This window comes from Podarcis melisellensis, assembly GCF_964234715.1.
Source record: "Podarcis melisellensis genome assembly, chromosome: 14".
In the NCBI taxonomy this organism is placed as follows: Eukaryota; Metazoa; Chordata; class Lepidosauria; order Squamata; family Lacertidae; genus Podarcis; species Podarcis melisellensis.
Window position 1 is genome coordinate 3,393,111 of NC_138546.1, and position 18,412 is coordinate 3,411,522.

General features: G+C 41.0%; 1 protein-coding gene across 1 annotated transcript in view; it reads left to right on the forward strand.

Moving 5' to 3' along the window:
- Positions 1-18,412, forward strand: part of MAD1L1 (mitotic arrest deficient 1 like 1) — a 456,297-nt gene that overhangs the window by 988 nt on the left and 436,897 nt on the right. The window contains exons 2-9 of the mRNA XM_081889171.1: positions 4,479-4,641; positions 6,629-6,769; positions 9,771-9,950; positions 12,762-12,886; positions 15,418-15,499; positions 15,817-15,947; positions 16,255-16,369; positions 17,529-17,590. Coding sequence (XP_081745297.1) covers positions 4,479-4,641; positions 6,629-6,769; positions 9,771-9,950; positions 12,762-12,886; positions 15,418-15,499; positions 15,817-15,947; positions 16,255-16,369; positions 17,529-17,590 — 999 coding nt within the window. The remainder of the gene's footprint in view (positions 1-4,478; positions 4,642-6,628; positions 6,770-9,770; positions 9,951-12,761; positions 12,887-15,417; positions 15,500-15,816; positions 15,948-16,254; positions 16,370-17,528; positions 17,591-18,412) is intronic.

Here is an 18,412-nt window from a genome sequence, read left to right on the forward strand (position 1 = left end):
ACTAACTACAAATAAAATAAGGAGTGCTGAATTAGGTATCTCTCCAGGGCATGTGCCGCTTTCCTGAAAATTTCCAAGATCACGACTCATGAGCATGTCTAGAGTGCTGCTTCCTTCCCTCCTCAGCTGTTCAAAGGACCTCTTTTGTCCTCATGCAATCCAGTAGGCTGATAAGGAGCAACTACTCTTGGGTTGTATTCTTTACAAGGCTTGCAGCAGAGTTTATTTTTACAGAAAATCTTTATTATTTACAAAAAATTACATTGGTCAAATAAAACAACTTAATTCCTTCTCTAGCCATCAGGCATGAGACTCAATTGCTGACTCATGCACTGTACAACTTTGTTCATTTACATACTCACTGACCTTTATCGACCACATGCCCTTATTAAAGGCACCTGTTGCTGGGGAAATTTTCCTCTCCTCAGAGTGAGGGTGGGATGTAGGACTCCCCCCCCCCCTAAATCCTTAACATAATCTTTGGGGATATGGTTACAGGGTGGAAACAAAGATAAGACAGGGATAAAGCACATTGGCAACAGATATGTATGGCATGTGTGGTGTCCAGCTGTAACAAATAACAAAAAATATAGGAAGGTGCTTTATAGCAGGCCAGGGGTAAATTGTCATTTTTTAGTAACATGGCTCCCTGGTACTGATGCTTCTTTTTCATCAACCCATTACCTGAGCTGTGGGCTGTTTAGCACATTAAAAATTAATATATTCTTAATTTCATTTGTACAGTGGTACCTCGGGTTACAGACGCTTCAGGTTAGGTGATTTCGGGTTGTGCACCGCGCTGAACCCGGAAGTACTGGAACGGGTTACTTCCGGGTTTCAGCACTCGTGCATGCGCAGAAGCACTGAATCACGACCCGCACGTGCGCAGACGTGGTGCTGCGGGTTGTGAACGTGCCTCCCGCACGGATCATGTTCACAACCCGAGGTTCCAGTGTATGCTGCTTTGCAATATACCGTATTTTTCGCCCTATAGGATGCACTTTTCCCCCTCCAAAAATGAAGGGGAAATGTGTGTGCGTCCTATGGGGCGAATGCAGGCTTTCGCTGAAGCCTGGAGAATGAGAGGGGTCTGTGCGCACCGACCCCTCTCGCTCTCCAGGCTTCGCGGACCTCTCCGCAAGCAGCGGGAGCGCTCCCGCTGCTTGCGGAGAGTTGTCTGCATGCGAAGCCTGCGCGCGCTGAGCTCAGTGCGTCCAGGCTTCGCGGACCTCTCTGCAAGCAGCGGGAGCCAGTGCTGGGCTCCCACGGCTTGCAGAGAGCTGCCTGTTTGGGGACTGGGGTCGGGGGAAGCTTGGGCCTCCCCCGCCCCAGCCCCATGCCTGGGGGGAAAAATAATAATTCCCCCCCCTTTATTTCCCCCCCAAAAAACTAGGTGCGCCTTATGGGACGGTGCGTCCTATAGGGCGAAAAATACGGTACACACATCCAGATCGTGTTTAAAAACAACCTATGACAAAGAAGGCAGGAATACACCCCAAATCAACTATGACAAAATAATTTCATAAGAACATACAAAAACAACATTTCAGTTCTTTAGATATAACAAGATTACATTAACAACATTGGAAAACTACTGACAAGAGAGCTTGGCAGTTTCACCTTGGTCCTGGAAACCTCCCTTCCCATGATGTTGCCCACAGTCTCTGTCCCGCAACAGATACTTATGGTTGCCAGCTTGTCAGTATCCTACAGTACTCCAGATGTGGTCTGACCAAGGCAGAATAGAGTGGTATTCTGATCTGGACACTATACTTCTGTGGTTGCAGCCTAGAATAGCAATAACATTTTTTGCTGCTGCATCACACTATTGACTCATGTTAAGACCCAAGTTGTTTACAAAGATGTTGAACAACAACGGGCCCAGGACAGAACCCTGTGGTATCGCATTTACCACTTTTTTCCAGGATGATGAGGAACCATTAGTGAGCACACTTTGGGTTTGGTCAGTCAACCAGCTACAAATGCACCTATCAGTTTACCTTATCCAGCCTATATTTTATCAGCTTTTCCAGAAGAATACCATGGGGACTTTGTTAAAAGCCTTACTGAAATATAGATACACTACATCCACAGCATTCATCTTATCCAGCAAGCTTGTAAGTCTATCAGTAAAGGAATTGAGATTTGTCTGGCATTACTTGTTTTTGAGAAACCCATGTTGGGTCTTAGTAAACACAACATACTTTTTTAACTGCTCACAGACTGACTTATTTAATTATTGGTTCTAGGACCTTTCCTGGTACTGACATCAAGTTGACTGGTTGGTAGTTACCTGGGTCTCCCCGCCCCCCTTTTGGAGGATGGGGACATTTGCCACTTCCAGTCTGCAAGGACCTTACCTGTTCTCCAAAAATTCTCAAAGATTATAGACAGGCTCTATAACTCTAAACTCCCATCCATCTTGGATTCCCTTCTCTTTTAAGTATTTCTGACCATAGGATCCCATCCAGTTTCTTAAGCTTTTTGAAAACAGCCTTAAAGTCCAGAGTGCATTTCTGATTACACTCAGCTTTCCCTTGTCTCATGAAACCCAAGTGGGCATTATTGTTTCCTCCCAAATTTCCCAGTACTTCCACTTCATTGATTAGTTGCTCCTTGTTTGTTAAGACCAGGTCCAAGATAGATGATCCCCTTGTTGCTTCTTCCACCATCTGAGAAATGAAATTGTCAGTGAGGCAATTGAGGAATTTGTTGGATCTTACATTCTTGGCAGATTTGGCGTTCCAACAGATATCAGGGAAGCTGAAGTCTCCTGTGACTACTATATCTCTCCTTTTTGAATATTTTGTAATCTGCTCTAGGAAGGCATCATCCGAGTCTTTAGTCTGGTTAGAAGGGTTATAGCAGTCACCCACATTGATGCTAAATCTTTGTAAGAGACTTTTTAATGACTTCAGCAACTGCTGCAAATAAACTGGAAGATGGTTCAAGTTGTAGGAGAGGATGGGTTTTGCTTTTAAGAGGAGGCTGAAAAAATTATGTTTTCAACTTTCTAGATGCTGTATTCAAATTCAAATTATTACATGCACACATCAACTTTGTTGGTAGCAGCTCTATTTATGACTGAAGAAGATTCTTAAGTGCAAGCACAAATTCTTATTTGCTTATTTAGTTTTATGCAGTCCTCTTGTATTCACCTGGTAGGCATAGATGGCCAGGAATTCAATGCAGAATGAGCAGGTTGGTAGAGGAGGGACAGGTTTTTGTGCTAGCAAAGGAGGGGAAAGAGCCCTATCATTTATAACCAGCATGGAAATCAATCTGGCTGACACCACTTTGTGTAATACAAACTTTTAAAAATGTATTTATTTACTATAATCCACCTACACAGCAGGGACTTCCACTCCTCTGAAGCAATCACGCAATGCAGATGAGTAACTTTTGAAGACTGATTTACAAGGCTGATCTTAGATATCTCCTTTGGCTCCCTCTTCATCTTGTGATCTTCTGAACTACCTTGCATAGGGCAGTTATTTAAAACACTGAAGCACATTTGCAACAAAACCACTTACCTCTATTCCACTGTTTTTCAGTATTCTGTCTTTGGGGAGCACTCTACATCAATTTTCTTGCCACTCTTGTGTAATCCACTCTTGTGTAGTCCACAAACCTTGGCTTGACTGATTAGCCAGCCAGTACTTAAAATTACTGCTGACACTGTCCACTTCATGGAGGAAGAACCTGGTGGATGGGAGATTGTGATCCTTTTCCTGCTGGCTTTGAAGAGTATAGAGGTAGTGTTAGAGACTTGCACTCTTTCTGCAGATGCCCTGTGTTATGTTTTTATTCCATCCCTTTCTTCAAGGAAATAGGGGTGTTATAAATTGTTCCTTTTCCCCCATTTTAACCTCACAAAAGCTCTGCAAACAATGGTGGACTGAGAGAGACAGTGACTGTCCCAAGGTGACTCTGAGATCTTCTTAATTCAGCAGGGTTTCAAACATGTGCCTCCCCAGATCTACTCTTAAGCAATACCCCATTTGTTTTCAGACTTTCTCCCTTGTTGTCATTTGAAAATCGGCAGGGCTATTGGTGGACCATGTAATTACTTATTTATTCTATAAGTCAAAACATATAACTTGTATTTTAACAACTTTCTTTCTCCAGTACCGGCATAATCATCAAAATCAACACTGTGAACAGTCATGAGCCCTAGGCAATTGTTTAATATTATCAAATGCTTAATGCTACCACATATTAGCCCTGGTCAAAATGGCCTCAAGCTTTGTTGTCAGAAAAAAATAATTGGAGTGCAGGATCAGGTACCAGTATTCTTGACTTTTCCGCAACCTTTCCATGGATCACATGAATGGAGCTCATGGACCATAGTTTGAGACCTGACCACACCAGCTCTCATTTACTTTATGTTATCTGGGAAGTGGTTCATTTATTGGGTAGTGGTGGTTTGGATATAACTAGTTGCACATTGAGATTTGTCTGTGATCTTATGTCTGCAGAGGTCCGGTGCACGTGGATGAGGAGGAAGGAAATACAGTGGTCTTCTCTATTCTAAAATCATTCAACAACTACTTGTCACATCCTGTGGAAGATACATCTGAATTGGCTACCACACAAGTACCTCAAGGTTCTCTGCAGATGCAGTATGAGCAGATGATGAAGGTGAGACTTCCTTAAATTCATTTGTTCTTCCGTAGTTACAATGAGCAGGCAAAGCAGTCACCTTCACTGTCAGAGCCTGATCGGAGTAGTATACTAAATCAGCTTTCCCCTGACCTGATGGCCTCCAAGTGTTGGCCAAAGTGGATGGGAATTTTGGTCAAAACGTCTGGAGGGCACCAGGCTGAGTAAATGAATGACATGTGCCAGAATGCTTAAGTTAGCAAGAACATCAGGATTTCCTAGACAAATGGAAATTTCATTCATGACTAAGTTAAAACATGGAGGGGGAGGGGGAATAGAGACCATTGCTTTTGAATTTTTTCTTCAGTTCTTATCTCATCATTCCTCCAAGTTGTGTTGGACAGTGTATATGGTCTCTGTTTAGAATCTCAGGTGAGATTCCCACCCTGGGAGTTGCTCTCAAAACCAGTCACCACACAGAAGCAGAGAAAGGTTCAGATAGTTTACTGTTATAGAATATAAGGCTCAGTTAACTGATCTGAGTTTTGTTTGTTTTTTGTTACCTAGTTTATTAATTTTTTAAAATATGATAATAAAAAGAAATGATGTCATGCAGTCAAAAGTGTTTGTGATTACATCACAACATAGATCCATGAATTTATTTTATTTACTTAGGTTCTGACCCTACTTTTTATCATAGAAATCTAAAGCAGCTCATGATGAATATTGCAAAAAAATAATGATGCAAATAAGCGTTTTTAAAAATGTAGATGACAACTCTTCACAGTTTGCTGCTATTGCTGCATGTTCTTTTTAAAGAGCATTTTGTCTTCCAGTATCTTTTCTGCCAGATGCTATTTGTAGAATACTGTGTCCCTCTCTTTTGAACTGTTTTTACTACATTTTTTCAGCAGTGGAGGTAGTTTTTCTCTTATGTGCAAATCATAAGTATTTGATATAGGCCTTATTATTCATGCTAATGCATATTAGGATGACTTGGATAGAAACCAAAGGCTTCTGCGAAGTTGGTATGCTATCTCTGCACTGTGGAGAGTTCTTACTTGAGCCCACTTGTACATCTGAAGAATAATTTTCTAGTTGGTATGAGGAAACATTTTTATTTATTTATTTAGAGGGCAGAAATAAAACAATGTAGAATAATTGTCAATAATAGATAAAATCAGGAAATAATAAAAGCAAGTATATATAACTAAATTATGTGTCTGGAATACATTTTCTGAAATAAAGTTTTAAGCATGTGTCTAAGACAGCATAGTGAGGGCGCCTTTCTAATGTTAATAGGGAGCTTTGGGAGGAAGGAATGAGAAATCTTACTCTTTTCTTTCCAGTCTCTCATTTGCTTAGGTTTGGATGTTTAAAAAGTTATTTTTGTGGAATTCAGCATAGTGCTAAGGCAATTGTTCCACCAGTGCAGGGATTTCTGCTTGCACAGTGTTGTTCCTGAATCTGTTGCACATTTGTGGACAGTGTATGCGAGAGCATGGGTGGATGGGAAGTCCTGTTACACAAGTGGAAATCCCTATTCTGATGGAACGTTGTTGGAATTGCACCCTTAACCCTTTGCCACAGCTTCGTCATGTATAAGATGGTTGTAAGAACTATTTTGTTTCCTTTGACTAAAATGTTTCAAGTTTTAAAAAAGGGCTTTCTGTGACCTCCCATCCAAAGGTGTAATCATGTCCACACATTCTTTGCTTCTTAAAACAAAAAAAATTCTGAAGAATTGTGCATGCACACGAAAGCTCATACCAAGAACTAACTTAGTTGGTCTTTAAGGTGCTACTGGAAGGAATTTTTTTTTGTTTTGACTATGGCAGACCAACACGGCTACCTTTCTGTAACTGGAACTCTTTGCTTCTTGTTTGTTATACTGGGCTCTTCCTTCAGGCAGAAGTTAGGGGGCACATGGAAGTGACAAAACATGCAGAATTCCTAAAATGCTTTGAGTGCCTTCAGTAGAACGCTTTTTGCTGCTGCTTATATTTATTTTTTCTTTCCTCATCAGCGTGAAGATCAAGCTGGGCAAATACGTTCAGAGGCTCAGTTTTTGCAAATGGAGCGGGAGAAAATGCAAATGGAACTGAGTCACAAAAGGGCTCGAATTGAGCTTGAGAAGGAGGCTAATGCAAATGCAAGAAATTTTGAGGTTAGTTTGCTAGAAATACACCGTTGATTAGTAGAGACATCAACCAGAGCCTCTTTTAGACCACCTCATGATTGAATTGGTTTGATGGTAAATTTCTAGGACCTTGTGATCATGTTCTTTAAGCATTTAAAATGGGGGTGGGTAACTGGATCTCGTGGGCAGGCTGAATACTTTCCTTTCCCACCTCTTGCAGGTTGCTCACCTGTTAAATACCATGGCATTACAGTGACATTGCCCTCACAGTCAGCTGATAGTTGTGTCTTCAAAGCCCTGTGCACCAGTTTTAAGCATAAGAAAAAGTGGCCTTCACCAACCTGGTGCCTTGGAGATATTTTGGACTACAACTCCCATTAGCTCCACACAGCATGGCCATGCTGGTTGGGGTGAATGAGAATTTTAGTCCAAAACATCTGGGGGGTATTAGGTTGGTGAAAGCTAATGTAGAAGATAGTGAATTGAATTGGGGAAACTGGATTCAAATCCCTCTTTAGCCATAAATTCACTGGGTAAGCTCTTAGCCTTGTTTGCCTCACAAAGCTTGTGAGGACAGAATGGGATAATCTCATGTGTGCCATTTTGAGCTCAATGGATGAAATTCAGGATACAAGATTGATAAATCTAGCATGTGAAACGGAAACTGTGCTGTGCTATGTGGCTAGCTCTGCCTTCTAGGTTTATGCCACAAGGAGGATGCACTTTATCCTGTAAAGCACTTCAAGAATTCAAAGGCTTTTATTAAATCTTCACATAACAACATATGCAGGGAGATGGATCTCTATTGTAACTCAGAAAAAATGAGGAGGAAGTTCCTAGTTCCACCTCAAGTCAAGTGATTTTGTGGATTATTCCGGTGTCACTTCAACCCCAAAATCTAGCTGAGTCAGTCGCAGAAACACTTAAAACCCTGAAATGTAAAGGGAGCAGCACTAATCCAACAGTGTGGTAATTACGTTGCTCAGATTCTGCATTTCGGAAGTGATGTGGATAAAGGGTTTAGGAACCTCATACTGCTTTGCATAATCCTTGCTTAGTATGTAAATCCGTAGCTTGTTTTGCTTTGATTAGCAGAGCAATTTGCTACACGTTTTCCAATAAGAGTGAATTAATTTGAGTTGGAAGCAAATGGAAACTGGACTGGAAATGCTTTGAAAGTTCAGAAAAAGGAAGAGAGGGAATGGTGGAGAATTGGGCAGGGGAAATTCAATACAGCAGTGTTTCTTGTAATATTTTATACTTTTCCAGTGAAATATTTTGGTCACAGAGTAGAATGATTTAAATCACCAAGGAAAAAGGTCAATTTAAGTCAAATTTCCTGTAGCTATTACTTCATATATTTCATAAACTTCATACATTTCTAAACAGCTGTGCAAATCAGACCACAAACTATGTAAATTTACAACTAAACAGAAGTATTATTTACACCATGGACTGGAACCATTTTATGTTGGGTGGTGCTGGTGGTGTGTATCAGGAAGTGTGGAGCTAAAGCGGGCAGTGATTCTCCCTCCCCCCTCCTCTCAATCTCTTGTTTCTTCCCCCTTCCCAAGTCTAATTGCCACATGGTAGACAATTTGGGTGGGTGATGTGCAGAACATGGGAAGGGGAGAGTTGTTAACCCATCATTCTCTAGCTCCTCCCCAACCCCCAAATGTGGTATTTAGACTTAGCTAAAACCCTAATTGCTGATGGGGAGCTAGGTCCAAGGAGGAAATGCTGGGTTTGAACCCATTTGTTCCTTGGTTTACAGCCAGACTTTGCCTCTCTTTGTCACATTATATATATTTTTCATGGTTTCCTTGAATGTCTCTAAAATATTTCCATATAGGGTCTTCATTATATGGTCCATTAAAGTGGGCAAGCACCTATGACAGTTTCTGCCGTGGTGCAAGGGGTGCCACAGCAATGCTGTATACCAGTGTGTGAGAGCCCCGTTCTCGAATTATAGCATTGGCAAAGGGCAATGAAATTCCCAGGATGTTTTACAGAAAATGCAGAAGACCATTAAATAACTATACCAATAACACAAACTGAAAAGACTAAAAACCTTGGTGAAATAAAATGTTCTTTGTTGAGTGCCAAAATGATGTAGGCATGTCCAATTACTTTCCAGGCTTGATTTTTATATGGTGATGTGTGAATTTGGGAATTATACCATTTCTCAGTTAAATCAATTGAGAGTCATTCAGTGATGGCTAGTCACCATACAAGGGGCAAATTCTGAATCACTTTTTGCCTGCTTTTTATTGTTCCTTCATTTGGCTGCTGAGTGTGTTGCTGTGGCTGCATTAAGTAAAATGGGCAGATCTATGGGAGCAGAACTGTAACTGTGTCATGAATGTTGCTGTGAGCAGTAACTAGAAAATGTGATAGCGATGGAAGGAAAAATTCTGGAAATCAGTATGCAAACCATTCCCATTTGGAGTAAACCAAATGCAGGAGATGATTTTCTAAGTGAGATGGTTTATGTCATCCTAGCATTGAAGCTCGTGCTATAAACCAAAACCCTGTTCAGACTGATGCACTTGTGAGCCATGCTGTCAAGTCTGACAATATGTGAATATCCCATTTGCCTCCAATTTATTGTAAACATCTTTATGCAACATCTGTGGAAAACATATGGTGCAGCCATACCCCAAAGATTACTTCTGTGATGCACTAGACATTCATAACCAGGAAGGATAAAAAGCAATAATTTAAAAAACCAAAAACAGGGGTTATATCCAGCATTAATCAAATTCTAAAATTTCAACTCTGTCCTGTGCCAATGCTGTAATTTGGGAGGGGAGCAAATCTGTAAACTGTCAGACATGTTCAGTGGCTGCAGAATAGAAATAGGTTGCATGGAAACTGTCCACTAAGTTCACAAAGGTTCTGTTTCACTAGTGAAACGGATGAAAAGACTTGGGAAGACTTTGCTTAGTGGAGATGCCAGCAATATATTACTGTAGTTATTTGATGCAAGGTTCTTTGAAGTTTCTTTCTGTTTTTCCTCTCTTTCTAGCGGGAGGCTGACCATAACAAAGAGCTCCTCAAGCGTATCAAGCAGTGTCAGGAAAGAGAAACTGAGACCGAAAATAAGCTTCAAGAACAAATTGAGATTAACAAATCCTGTCAGAAGCACACAGAGTCTCTGAATAGGAAGTTGCAGGAGAAGGAGAACAAGCTTGCTGAAGCTAATGAAGTAAGAAAAAAGAAGTTTATTATTTGATTCCATACTGTATGTACTTTCCAATCGTCCATGAATATTAATAAATAGCTTTGTTGCAGCAGTTGTGTTGCACAGTGGAATGGTGATACGCACATTCTGCTCATAGTACTCAATTTCTTAATGGATGATAATGGTGCTTATGTTTGAAGGAGAATGTGGGCATTGATAAATATTGAAGTGTTTCTACAAAAGTCTTCCTCAGCCTGGTGCTTTCTAGATGTTGCTGGGTTCAAATGTCCCTCAGCCCCAGCAAGCATGGTTAATGGTCAGGGATGATGGGAGTTGTAGTCGAGAAACAAGAGGGCACCAGTTTGGGAAAGGCTTTCTAGAGGAAGCATTTTTCAAAGCCAAGATGGCAAAGGAATCTGAATTTTGCATTGTTGATGTTGGTATCTGTCTGTTTTGAGATACAGTGGAAGTGTGCAGCATCAGATGTAAAGTCAAACCATAATGTATGTATAAACCATTATGTATAAAACAAGTCAACAAATTGCTGAGGTTTTGGTTACACAGGGAATGCAGTGCTCGGGAGATGGGGGAAGTCCATTGGATTCATGGAAGTATGTATTTGAAAGTGGAAATTTGTTTATTAAAAACCTAATAAAATATTTATAAAAAATAATAAAAAAAAAAGATGTAAAGTCAAACCATTGGACAGCTATGGTGCCTGCTGTGGCTGTAGAAACCAATACGGGTGAGACATGTTTTATTGCAGCTGGGGCAGATGAAGGTGTCTGGTATTGCTTCTACGGATGCACCATGCTGTTTCTTCTCTCTGTGCTCCTCCCAGTGGTAATTTCTCCTCTGGTCACTGATGTGGATACATGATATGACTGATTGTCTCCAAGCACTGCAGTCGTCTGTAAGGAATTCCCATATGACGTGGTTAATGTTGTCTATGAAGGAGGTGTATAAGTGGTGTCTGCTTTCAGCATGTCTCTTTCAGCTAGTGCAATGAGAAAATGATGTTGATTGTTGACCTCTGAGCTCTAAAGCTTCATTGTGACTCGGGATAGACCCTGCCAGTGAGTGACTGTAATCTGTTGAGAACTGCACGGGCGAAGGCTTTTCCCACAGTACTCAGCAGTGGGATTCCATGGTAGTTACTACAGTCATGGCAGTCACCTTTGTTCTTGTAAAGGGTAACAATGCTGGATTCACACATGTCTTGTGGCACAGATCCTGCTTCCCAGCACTGCAAGAGAAGGCTGTGGAGGTGCGTCATGAGGGAGGAGTTGAGGCTGGCTTTCAGCACTTCTGTTGGGATTTTGTCCTGTCCTGGGGCTTTACCACATGCCTGGGAGTTGATGGCATTCTTCAGCTCATTAAGTGGGGGGGGGGCATCCAGCTGTTCCAAGGCAGGCAGAGTCTGGATACTGTTGATTGCTGTGTCAGAGACTGTGTTTTCCCACGAGTACAGTTTTTGATAGTGCTCTGCCCGTTACTTCATCTGCTTGCTGCAATCTGTTATGATCTCTGCATACAAGGTTTTGAGCGGTGCAGTTTTTCTGCCTGTAGGTCCAAAGCCTTCTAGTCTTTGCATATTTTGTGAGTATTGATGCTTTAGCCAGTAGTCATGGACACATTGGCAAACTGCTGGGCATCACTCCTTGCTTTTCTCAGTGCAGCAAGTGTCTTCCTGCAGGGTGCACACTTGTAGTTCACAAGAGCCTCTTACTTCATGGCCTTAACAGGCTCCGTGTCCTTAATGCCGGCCTCAAACCAGTTGGGTATCTGCTGCTCTCAAAGGTAGCAAGGGAATATGGATTTTGCATTGTTATCAAACAGCAGTAAGAGGTAACTGGGAGGTGTAGTGAAGGGCATAATAATACAATAGGGCCCCAGGAAGTAATGAGTAGTTTAGGTTATTCTTGGTCAGTTACTGCTGTGGTATCAGTCACTGCAGCGAGATTTTAGGGCCAAATTATTTCTGTTTTTTCTGGCATCTCCAATATGATCTGTTCTGTGTAATTTTTAACACAGCAGCTGTTTCTGAAACTGTGATGTCCCTCCCAAGTGTGTGCATACCCAACTGAATATTTAGGAAATTATAATGTCATAAATTTAGTACAAGAGCTAATCTTGGAGAAAAGGGCTGTGTAGGCATAGAATATGGAAGAGGGCAAGAGAGGAGAGACATTCAAGGCACAAGAAGTGATCGTTCATAAGAGTGACTAAGTTAGTCTTTGCCAACCTGTGCCCTCCACAAGTTCTGGATGGCTATGCTGACTGGGGCTGCTGGGAGTTGGAATTCAAAAAATCAGAAGGACCCTAGATTGGTGAAGACTGGACTAAGTAATTGTTCTTTTTATAATCAAGCAATAGCCTAATGATAAGCTGATGTCCTTTCCCCCCTGCATCTAACCTAGTTCTGGTAACTCTGAATTGTACAACTTTATTGAAAAGTTAACACTGCCATTGTTACTTGTCTGTTGGGAAAATTGATGCAGTTTTGAAATTCCACTGCAGAGAAAATATTCATAAGGTGCTGATGGAACAATTTGCATCCCTCTGATGCATCCTAGTGTAGATAGACATTCTAACTTTGAAACTTGCTATTTGCATGCCAGCGTGAAGTTACTTGCTTAATGGGTGGTGACAATTAGGGTGACAGATAAGAGAGCAAAGAGTTGCTTTTGCCTTTCTGAGGTAACTTTTTAAAGGTCTGATTTCATGTATTATTGGTTCTTCACATTTAATCAGTAGTGTTTGATCAGAGGTGGTTCATTGTCCTTGACATCTAGGTCCAACCATATATTTGTGTATTCATTCTTTCTCTCTCAGACAATTAGTGTGTTGAAAGGAAAGATATCGGAGTTGCAGTGGAACTTAACAAATCAGGAGATGAAAATGAAAACCTGTGAATCGCAGAAGCAGGAGCTGACTGAACAGCTGGATGTACTACAAAAGTGAGTAGGGGATTAACAACTGCCAGGAAATAAAACCTTTAGTCTTTGGCAGCTGGTGTCACTCAGGAAGGGAAAGTTTCAACAGCTTTTGATTTTTGCTGTTCAAAGAGCTTCTTTGATCAGGATGTGTACTGCTGAAAACTTGATAAATGGGGAGTGGGGGAAATAACAAAATAAAACGTAGATAAAGTAATTTTATGGAAAATAAATAAATAAATCTTAAAATATTTCCCATTTCTCTTGTGCAGGAGATGGGAAAACACTGAGGATTGGAGGAGGCTAATTATCTGAAAAGTCTTTTATTAAAACCTGTAATTATCATTGATGAGGCAGGGTTGGTTATAATTCCTCCCCTCATTTCTGTGTTGTAACACTGATTTTGGGCATAACTTTTTAAAGCAGCATTTATGTAATAACAACATGAGTTGTTTGGTGGCCAAATAATTGGAGTACGGAAATAGCAAGTGATTTGTGGGATTTGTTACTTGGGTAAGAATATACAGTGCATAGTCTAAATTTTCTGCAAAGGAAAAAAGATGTCTGCAGCTGCAATCCAATGGATGCTTAAGTACTGTTGAATTCAGTGGGACTTACCTCTGAATATAGGATTGCATTACAAGCTATGGTATCATGATAGCAGTTTTTGGAAAATACTGGCAAAATGCCACTGGTGTATTGGGTTGCATTTGGTCTCTGAATATGTCCTTGCTGTTTCAGTACAGCAGTGTGTACTAAGAGGGCAACAGCCCATGCTTCAGCAAGGAGATAGAGCTGTACAGTCGTACCTTGGTTCTTGAACTGAATCTGTTCCGGAAGTCCATTCGACTTCTGAAAACATTCGAAAACCAAGGTGCGGCTTCCGATTGGCTGCACTCAGTTGGAAGCTGCGGAAGCCCCGTTGGATGTTCGGCTTCCAAAAAAAAAGTTTGCAAACTGGAACACTTACTTCTGGGTTTGCAGCGTTTGGGAGCCAAAAAGTTCAAGTCACAAGGTGTTCGAGAACCAAGGTACGACTGTAGTGGGGGAGAATGAAGTCTCTTCCCTAATGAATTCTGGACAGGCCCTTTGCAATGTGATTGTCTTTGGGATGGGAACCCAGTATGAAGGGAAGAACAGACCTGTAGGTTGGACACTGCTTTGGAGACAGGCAATACCCATGTCTCTTGGTTACTTGGGACTCCTTGAGCATGCACACACTCCCTGGTAGACAGGAGAACACATTGAAGTGGAAGTTTAATGTGACCAAGAGATGTAATGTGCATATCATAGAATTGTCGAGTTGGAAGGGACTCCAAGGGCCATCTAGTCCAACCTCCTGCAGTGCAGGAATCTTTTGCCCATTGTGGTGATGAATGGTCTGGAAGTGAATAAGTGGAGAAAAGTGCTGCAGGACAGGTGCAATCCAATGGTGAGTGGTTGACAGTGGGTTCAAAATAGACACCAGGAAGTATTTCTGTTGATGGGCACAAGCTTTTAGAAAGGATTTGGCAAGGTCTGTCAAGGCCTATTAGCTAGTATGGTTAAAAAATGAAACCTCTTGAGGCAGAGACAATGGATGGGAGTTAACTAACAAGTCCCATCAGTGCAAGCCCTGGTTAAGGTTTTCACTTGTGCATCAGGGTTTTCCCTTCCTCTCTCTACTGGCATGCTCTGAAATTGACTGGAGGTGTGTGTGTGTCAGGAGAACGGTGTATGAGGGGCAGGAGGGGGTGCTTTCATTCTATCTGGCAAGCCACAATGCTTGTGCTGACAGGATGTTTACCATAGCAGAATGTTGAATTCTAACAGTATTTATTTCTTTTTATTGTTTTTAAATAATTTGCCTCTTAATAACATAATACGGTGAAGAGTAGTATATAAATGTTTTACAGTATTTACAAATTGCACACATACTAAACACCACAAAACTATAAATGTTGCAAAAATGATAAAAGTCATTGAAAAACTTTTCTTAAAAGCTGTAGATTAAGTCAAAATAGACAAATGAAGCACCAAAAGCAGTTAAACCTGACAAGACTTGGTGCCAGGTGGATAGACCTAATCAATTCTAGAGATGAGTGGGATGACTGTCTCCATCACAGCCTGCTTGTTTGCTTCCCAGCAATGCTGTTGAAACCAATGCCAGGCTATAAAGCACTTCAACATGTTTTGCTTCTAGTGGGAATGGTTCTATAAGTGACTCATATGTCTTGTATCTTCTCTATGTCACTATTGTGATTTATATACCCTCTGCCTAGTAATGAGATACATGATTACCCACCATGGCTAGAAATTCCTGTCTGTCTTTCAGAGGTAGGCACATATAAACATAATTGTTGACTCAGGAGAGATTTTGATGGGGGAAGTAAACTTGACTTAAAATTGTAAAAATTAAGAAATAGCTTTTGCAAGCATGCGTAACAGTTTTGTTCAGCATGTAGTGAAGCATAACCATGGATGGATGATGAACAGGATGCTTCCAAGGTATGTTTTTGTGCTTTCAAATGTTCCTCTTTGTTTTAAATACATATCTTTATGTCCACATACAATAGAAAATGGAGAGAGGCCAGTCAACAAATTCAGTCTCTGCATGCAAAGGAAGCACTGATTGCTGAGAAGGAGCAGAAAGTTCAGGTGAGAGCTTCTCCCTTTTTAACTGTGTGAAGTTATCTCTTTACTCTACAAAACTATTCTTAGGAAAGCTCAGAACCCCTCTATTACCACCTTGTGACTGAAAAATATAAACAGAAATCATGGAAACTCTTCATGGAAACAAAAGTTGCACAAAACATTTAATTTGTATCAAACTGGCCACAAAAGGCACTTGCAATTATGTATTGTTTGTTTGGATTAACAGTGAAGTTAATGTTAAAATGACTGCAGAGATTTCACACATGTCATGTCTTCTAACTTAGCCTTTCTGATAGTTCTCTTGGTCCTTTACTTTCCAGGACCTGGAGCAAAAGCTCGCGTTGCAAGAACAAGATGCTTTAATTGTGAAGAACATGAAGATGGAGTTGGCACAATTTCCCAAAATGGAGCGGGAGCTGCGGGAGCTCAGGGAGGAGAATGCTTACCTTAGGTCAGAAGACAGCAGTTGTGCTCAGTGGGAAAGATGTGCACCTTTCACTTGCTCCTTCCCACCTGTGGCAGCTTCTGCACTGAGGCTGTAAACTCCCCTTTTCAGATCTTGATGCCCTGTCTTCAGTATTCACAACAGATTCTCAACAGTCCTCTTTCTCTACACCTGCATTATAGCTGGGTGCTCATTTTGGCTCTGCAGCATTGTAGTTGTTACATTTAATAAACACTAAAAAAAGGGTTGACATTTGCTTTGCAAAAAGCAACTAGTGTTAATATCTTAATAGTGTGTTTCCCCTTCTTTCCAGGGAAATAAAAGAAAACAATGGATTGCTCAAAGAGGAGGTAGAAGGTCTCCAGAGGAAACTAGTGCGCTATGAAAAGGTCCAGGCAGAAATGGTAGCCTTGGAATTGGAGAAGGAGGTAAGGTCACAGTAATGCAACCTGTATAGGTGGGGTTGGTCCTTCTGCCCCTAGTTGCAAATTATTTTTCTAATAAGAACATACAGGTAGCATCTCTGTCAGCTCTCTAGGCCTGTTAGGCTAATGTAAGAATTAGTATTGTGTTTGTGTTTTAAAAAAAATCTGTGAAAAGCTCTGATCTCCATGGTGGCAGCTTCTGTTTTAAGCCTGCCTGCATTGTCTTCTGGAATACAAGAGTTGAACAGGGACAGTAGCACTTGATGGACATTTAAAGGCTTTTGTTTACATTTGGGTTGTAATTGCTATGCATGGGACTAAACACAGTATGGGATCAATACATTGCTTTCTTTGTCTTGGTGTGAAAATAGTTGTTTGAGCATCGAGCTGCATTGGTGTTGTTAATTATTGCAAATCCAGTCTATTCAGTTGCCTGGACTAGAAGGAAATAGAGACTGGAGGTAAATTCTCTTGAAGGAAGAACCAGAGCTGGCAAGCACAGCTGACTTGAGATGTTGGGAATATGGATAACTTAATTAATATAGGATCAAAGATAGGTGCTGTAGAACAGAATTTCACTATTAATTTCTCACACAATGCTACTTGCGGTACAAATAAATAGTATTCAGGTTTGGGACATTTTACCCTTTTACCCTTTCCCGCTACAATTGTAACATGTTTTGGCATGCACTTACCATAACAAGTTTTGCAAAACAAGCAAACGAGGGGTAGATTGTTGCCAAGTATGTGCTATTGAGAGCCAGTGTGGTGTAGTGGTTAAGAGCGGTGGACTCATAATCTGATGAACTGGGTTCTATTACCCGCTCCTCCACATGCAGCTGCTGGGTGACCTTGGGCCAGTCACACTTCTCTGAAGTCTCTCAGCCCCACTCACCTCACAGAGTGTTTGTTGTGGGGGAGAAAGGGAAAGGAGATTGTGAGCCGTTTTGAGACTCCTTCGGGTAGTGATAAAGCGGGATATCAAATCCAAACTCTTCTATTTATGCTTAGGTAGTATAGTTTTGGTATGTGTTGATAAATATTTTTAAAAACAAATTACTAAACCTAAGAGGGATGAATTTAAATTTTTAACACTGCAGATGTTCAGATATAGATGCTTTGGTTTTGGTTTTAATTCAAATTCTTTTGTTACTTGTTTCAGAGACTTCAGGGAAAGCTGAATACTTGGGAGAAACTGGACCAGAGCACTGGCTTAGATATCAAGTAAGTAGAAAGTGACAGTAACAATCTGAGCACCAATGTTCTTGTTTGTGCAGGACGTTTTAGGATAGTCCGTTATTCCTTCTTTTCACTATAAGAAACCTATTTTTTTTAGGCAGATTGGTGCTTTGTTTAATGAAGGATGTCTCTGAAAATTCACTGGTCTTTCAATTAATCTACCACAAATATACAAAAAGGAGAGTAAATGCAGTATTCATTATAAAACACAATTCAAAACGATTCGAAACAAGCCTGGGGAACTTGTCACAAAGGAAGGGGAAGTCGTGGGGCAACGCACCATGCACCTGCACATAAATAAGGAATCAAACAAGCAAAGACTTTACCATGCCTTTTTGAGTTGTTGATTAATCTACCAGCATTTGCTAAACTTAATGGAGCATAGTTTAGCTCTAGATGTTTTGCTTGACTCCTGGTGAAGTGGAAGTATTTTCTGTGACAATTATCTGATGTTCAGGGAGTTGCACTTACTACTTTTTTGTGACTAAATTTTCTACTGGGCCTGTAGTAGCTCCCACCCCCATTATGGAATGCTCTCCCCAAGATGCTTTCCTGGTCTTGGGTTAATACGTTTTTGTTCTCGGGTGTTTGGCTAGTACTAATAGAGCTTTTTGTTGGTAGATGGCTTCTGCACAGTCTTAGCCTGTTGTTTACTGCTGAGATTTGTTAGAAGGCTGAGAGACCTTTGGATTGCTTCCTTCTGGTCCTCATCTGTTTAAATTTGCTGCTTTGTGGGACTATGAGTGTTGGTTCAGCTGCAGCCATCTGAACATTAACACACCTTGACCACTCTCTCCTTCCTCTTAT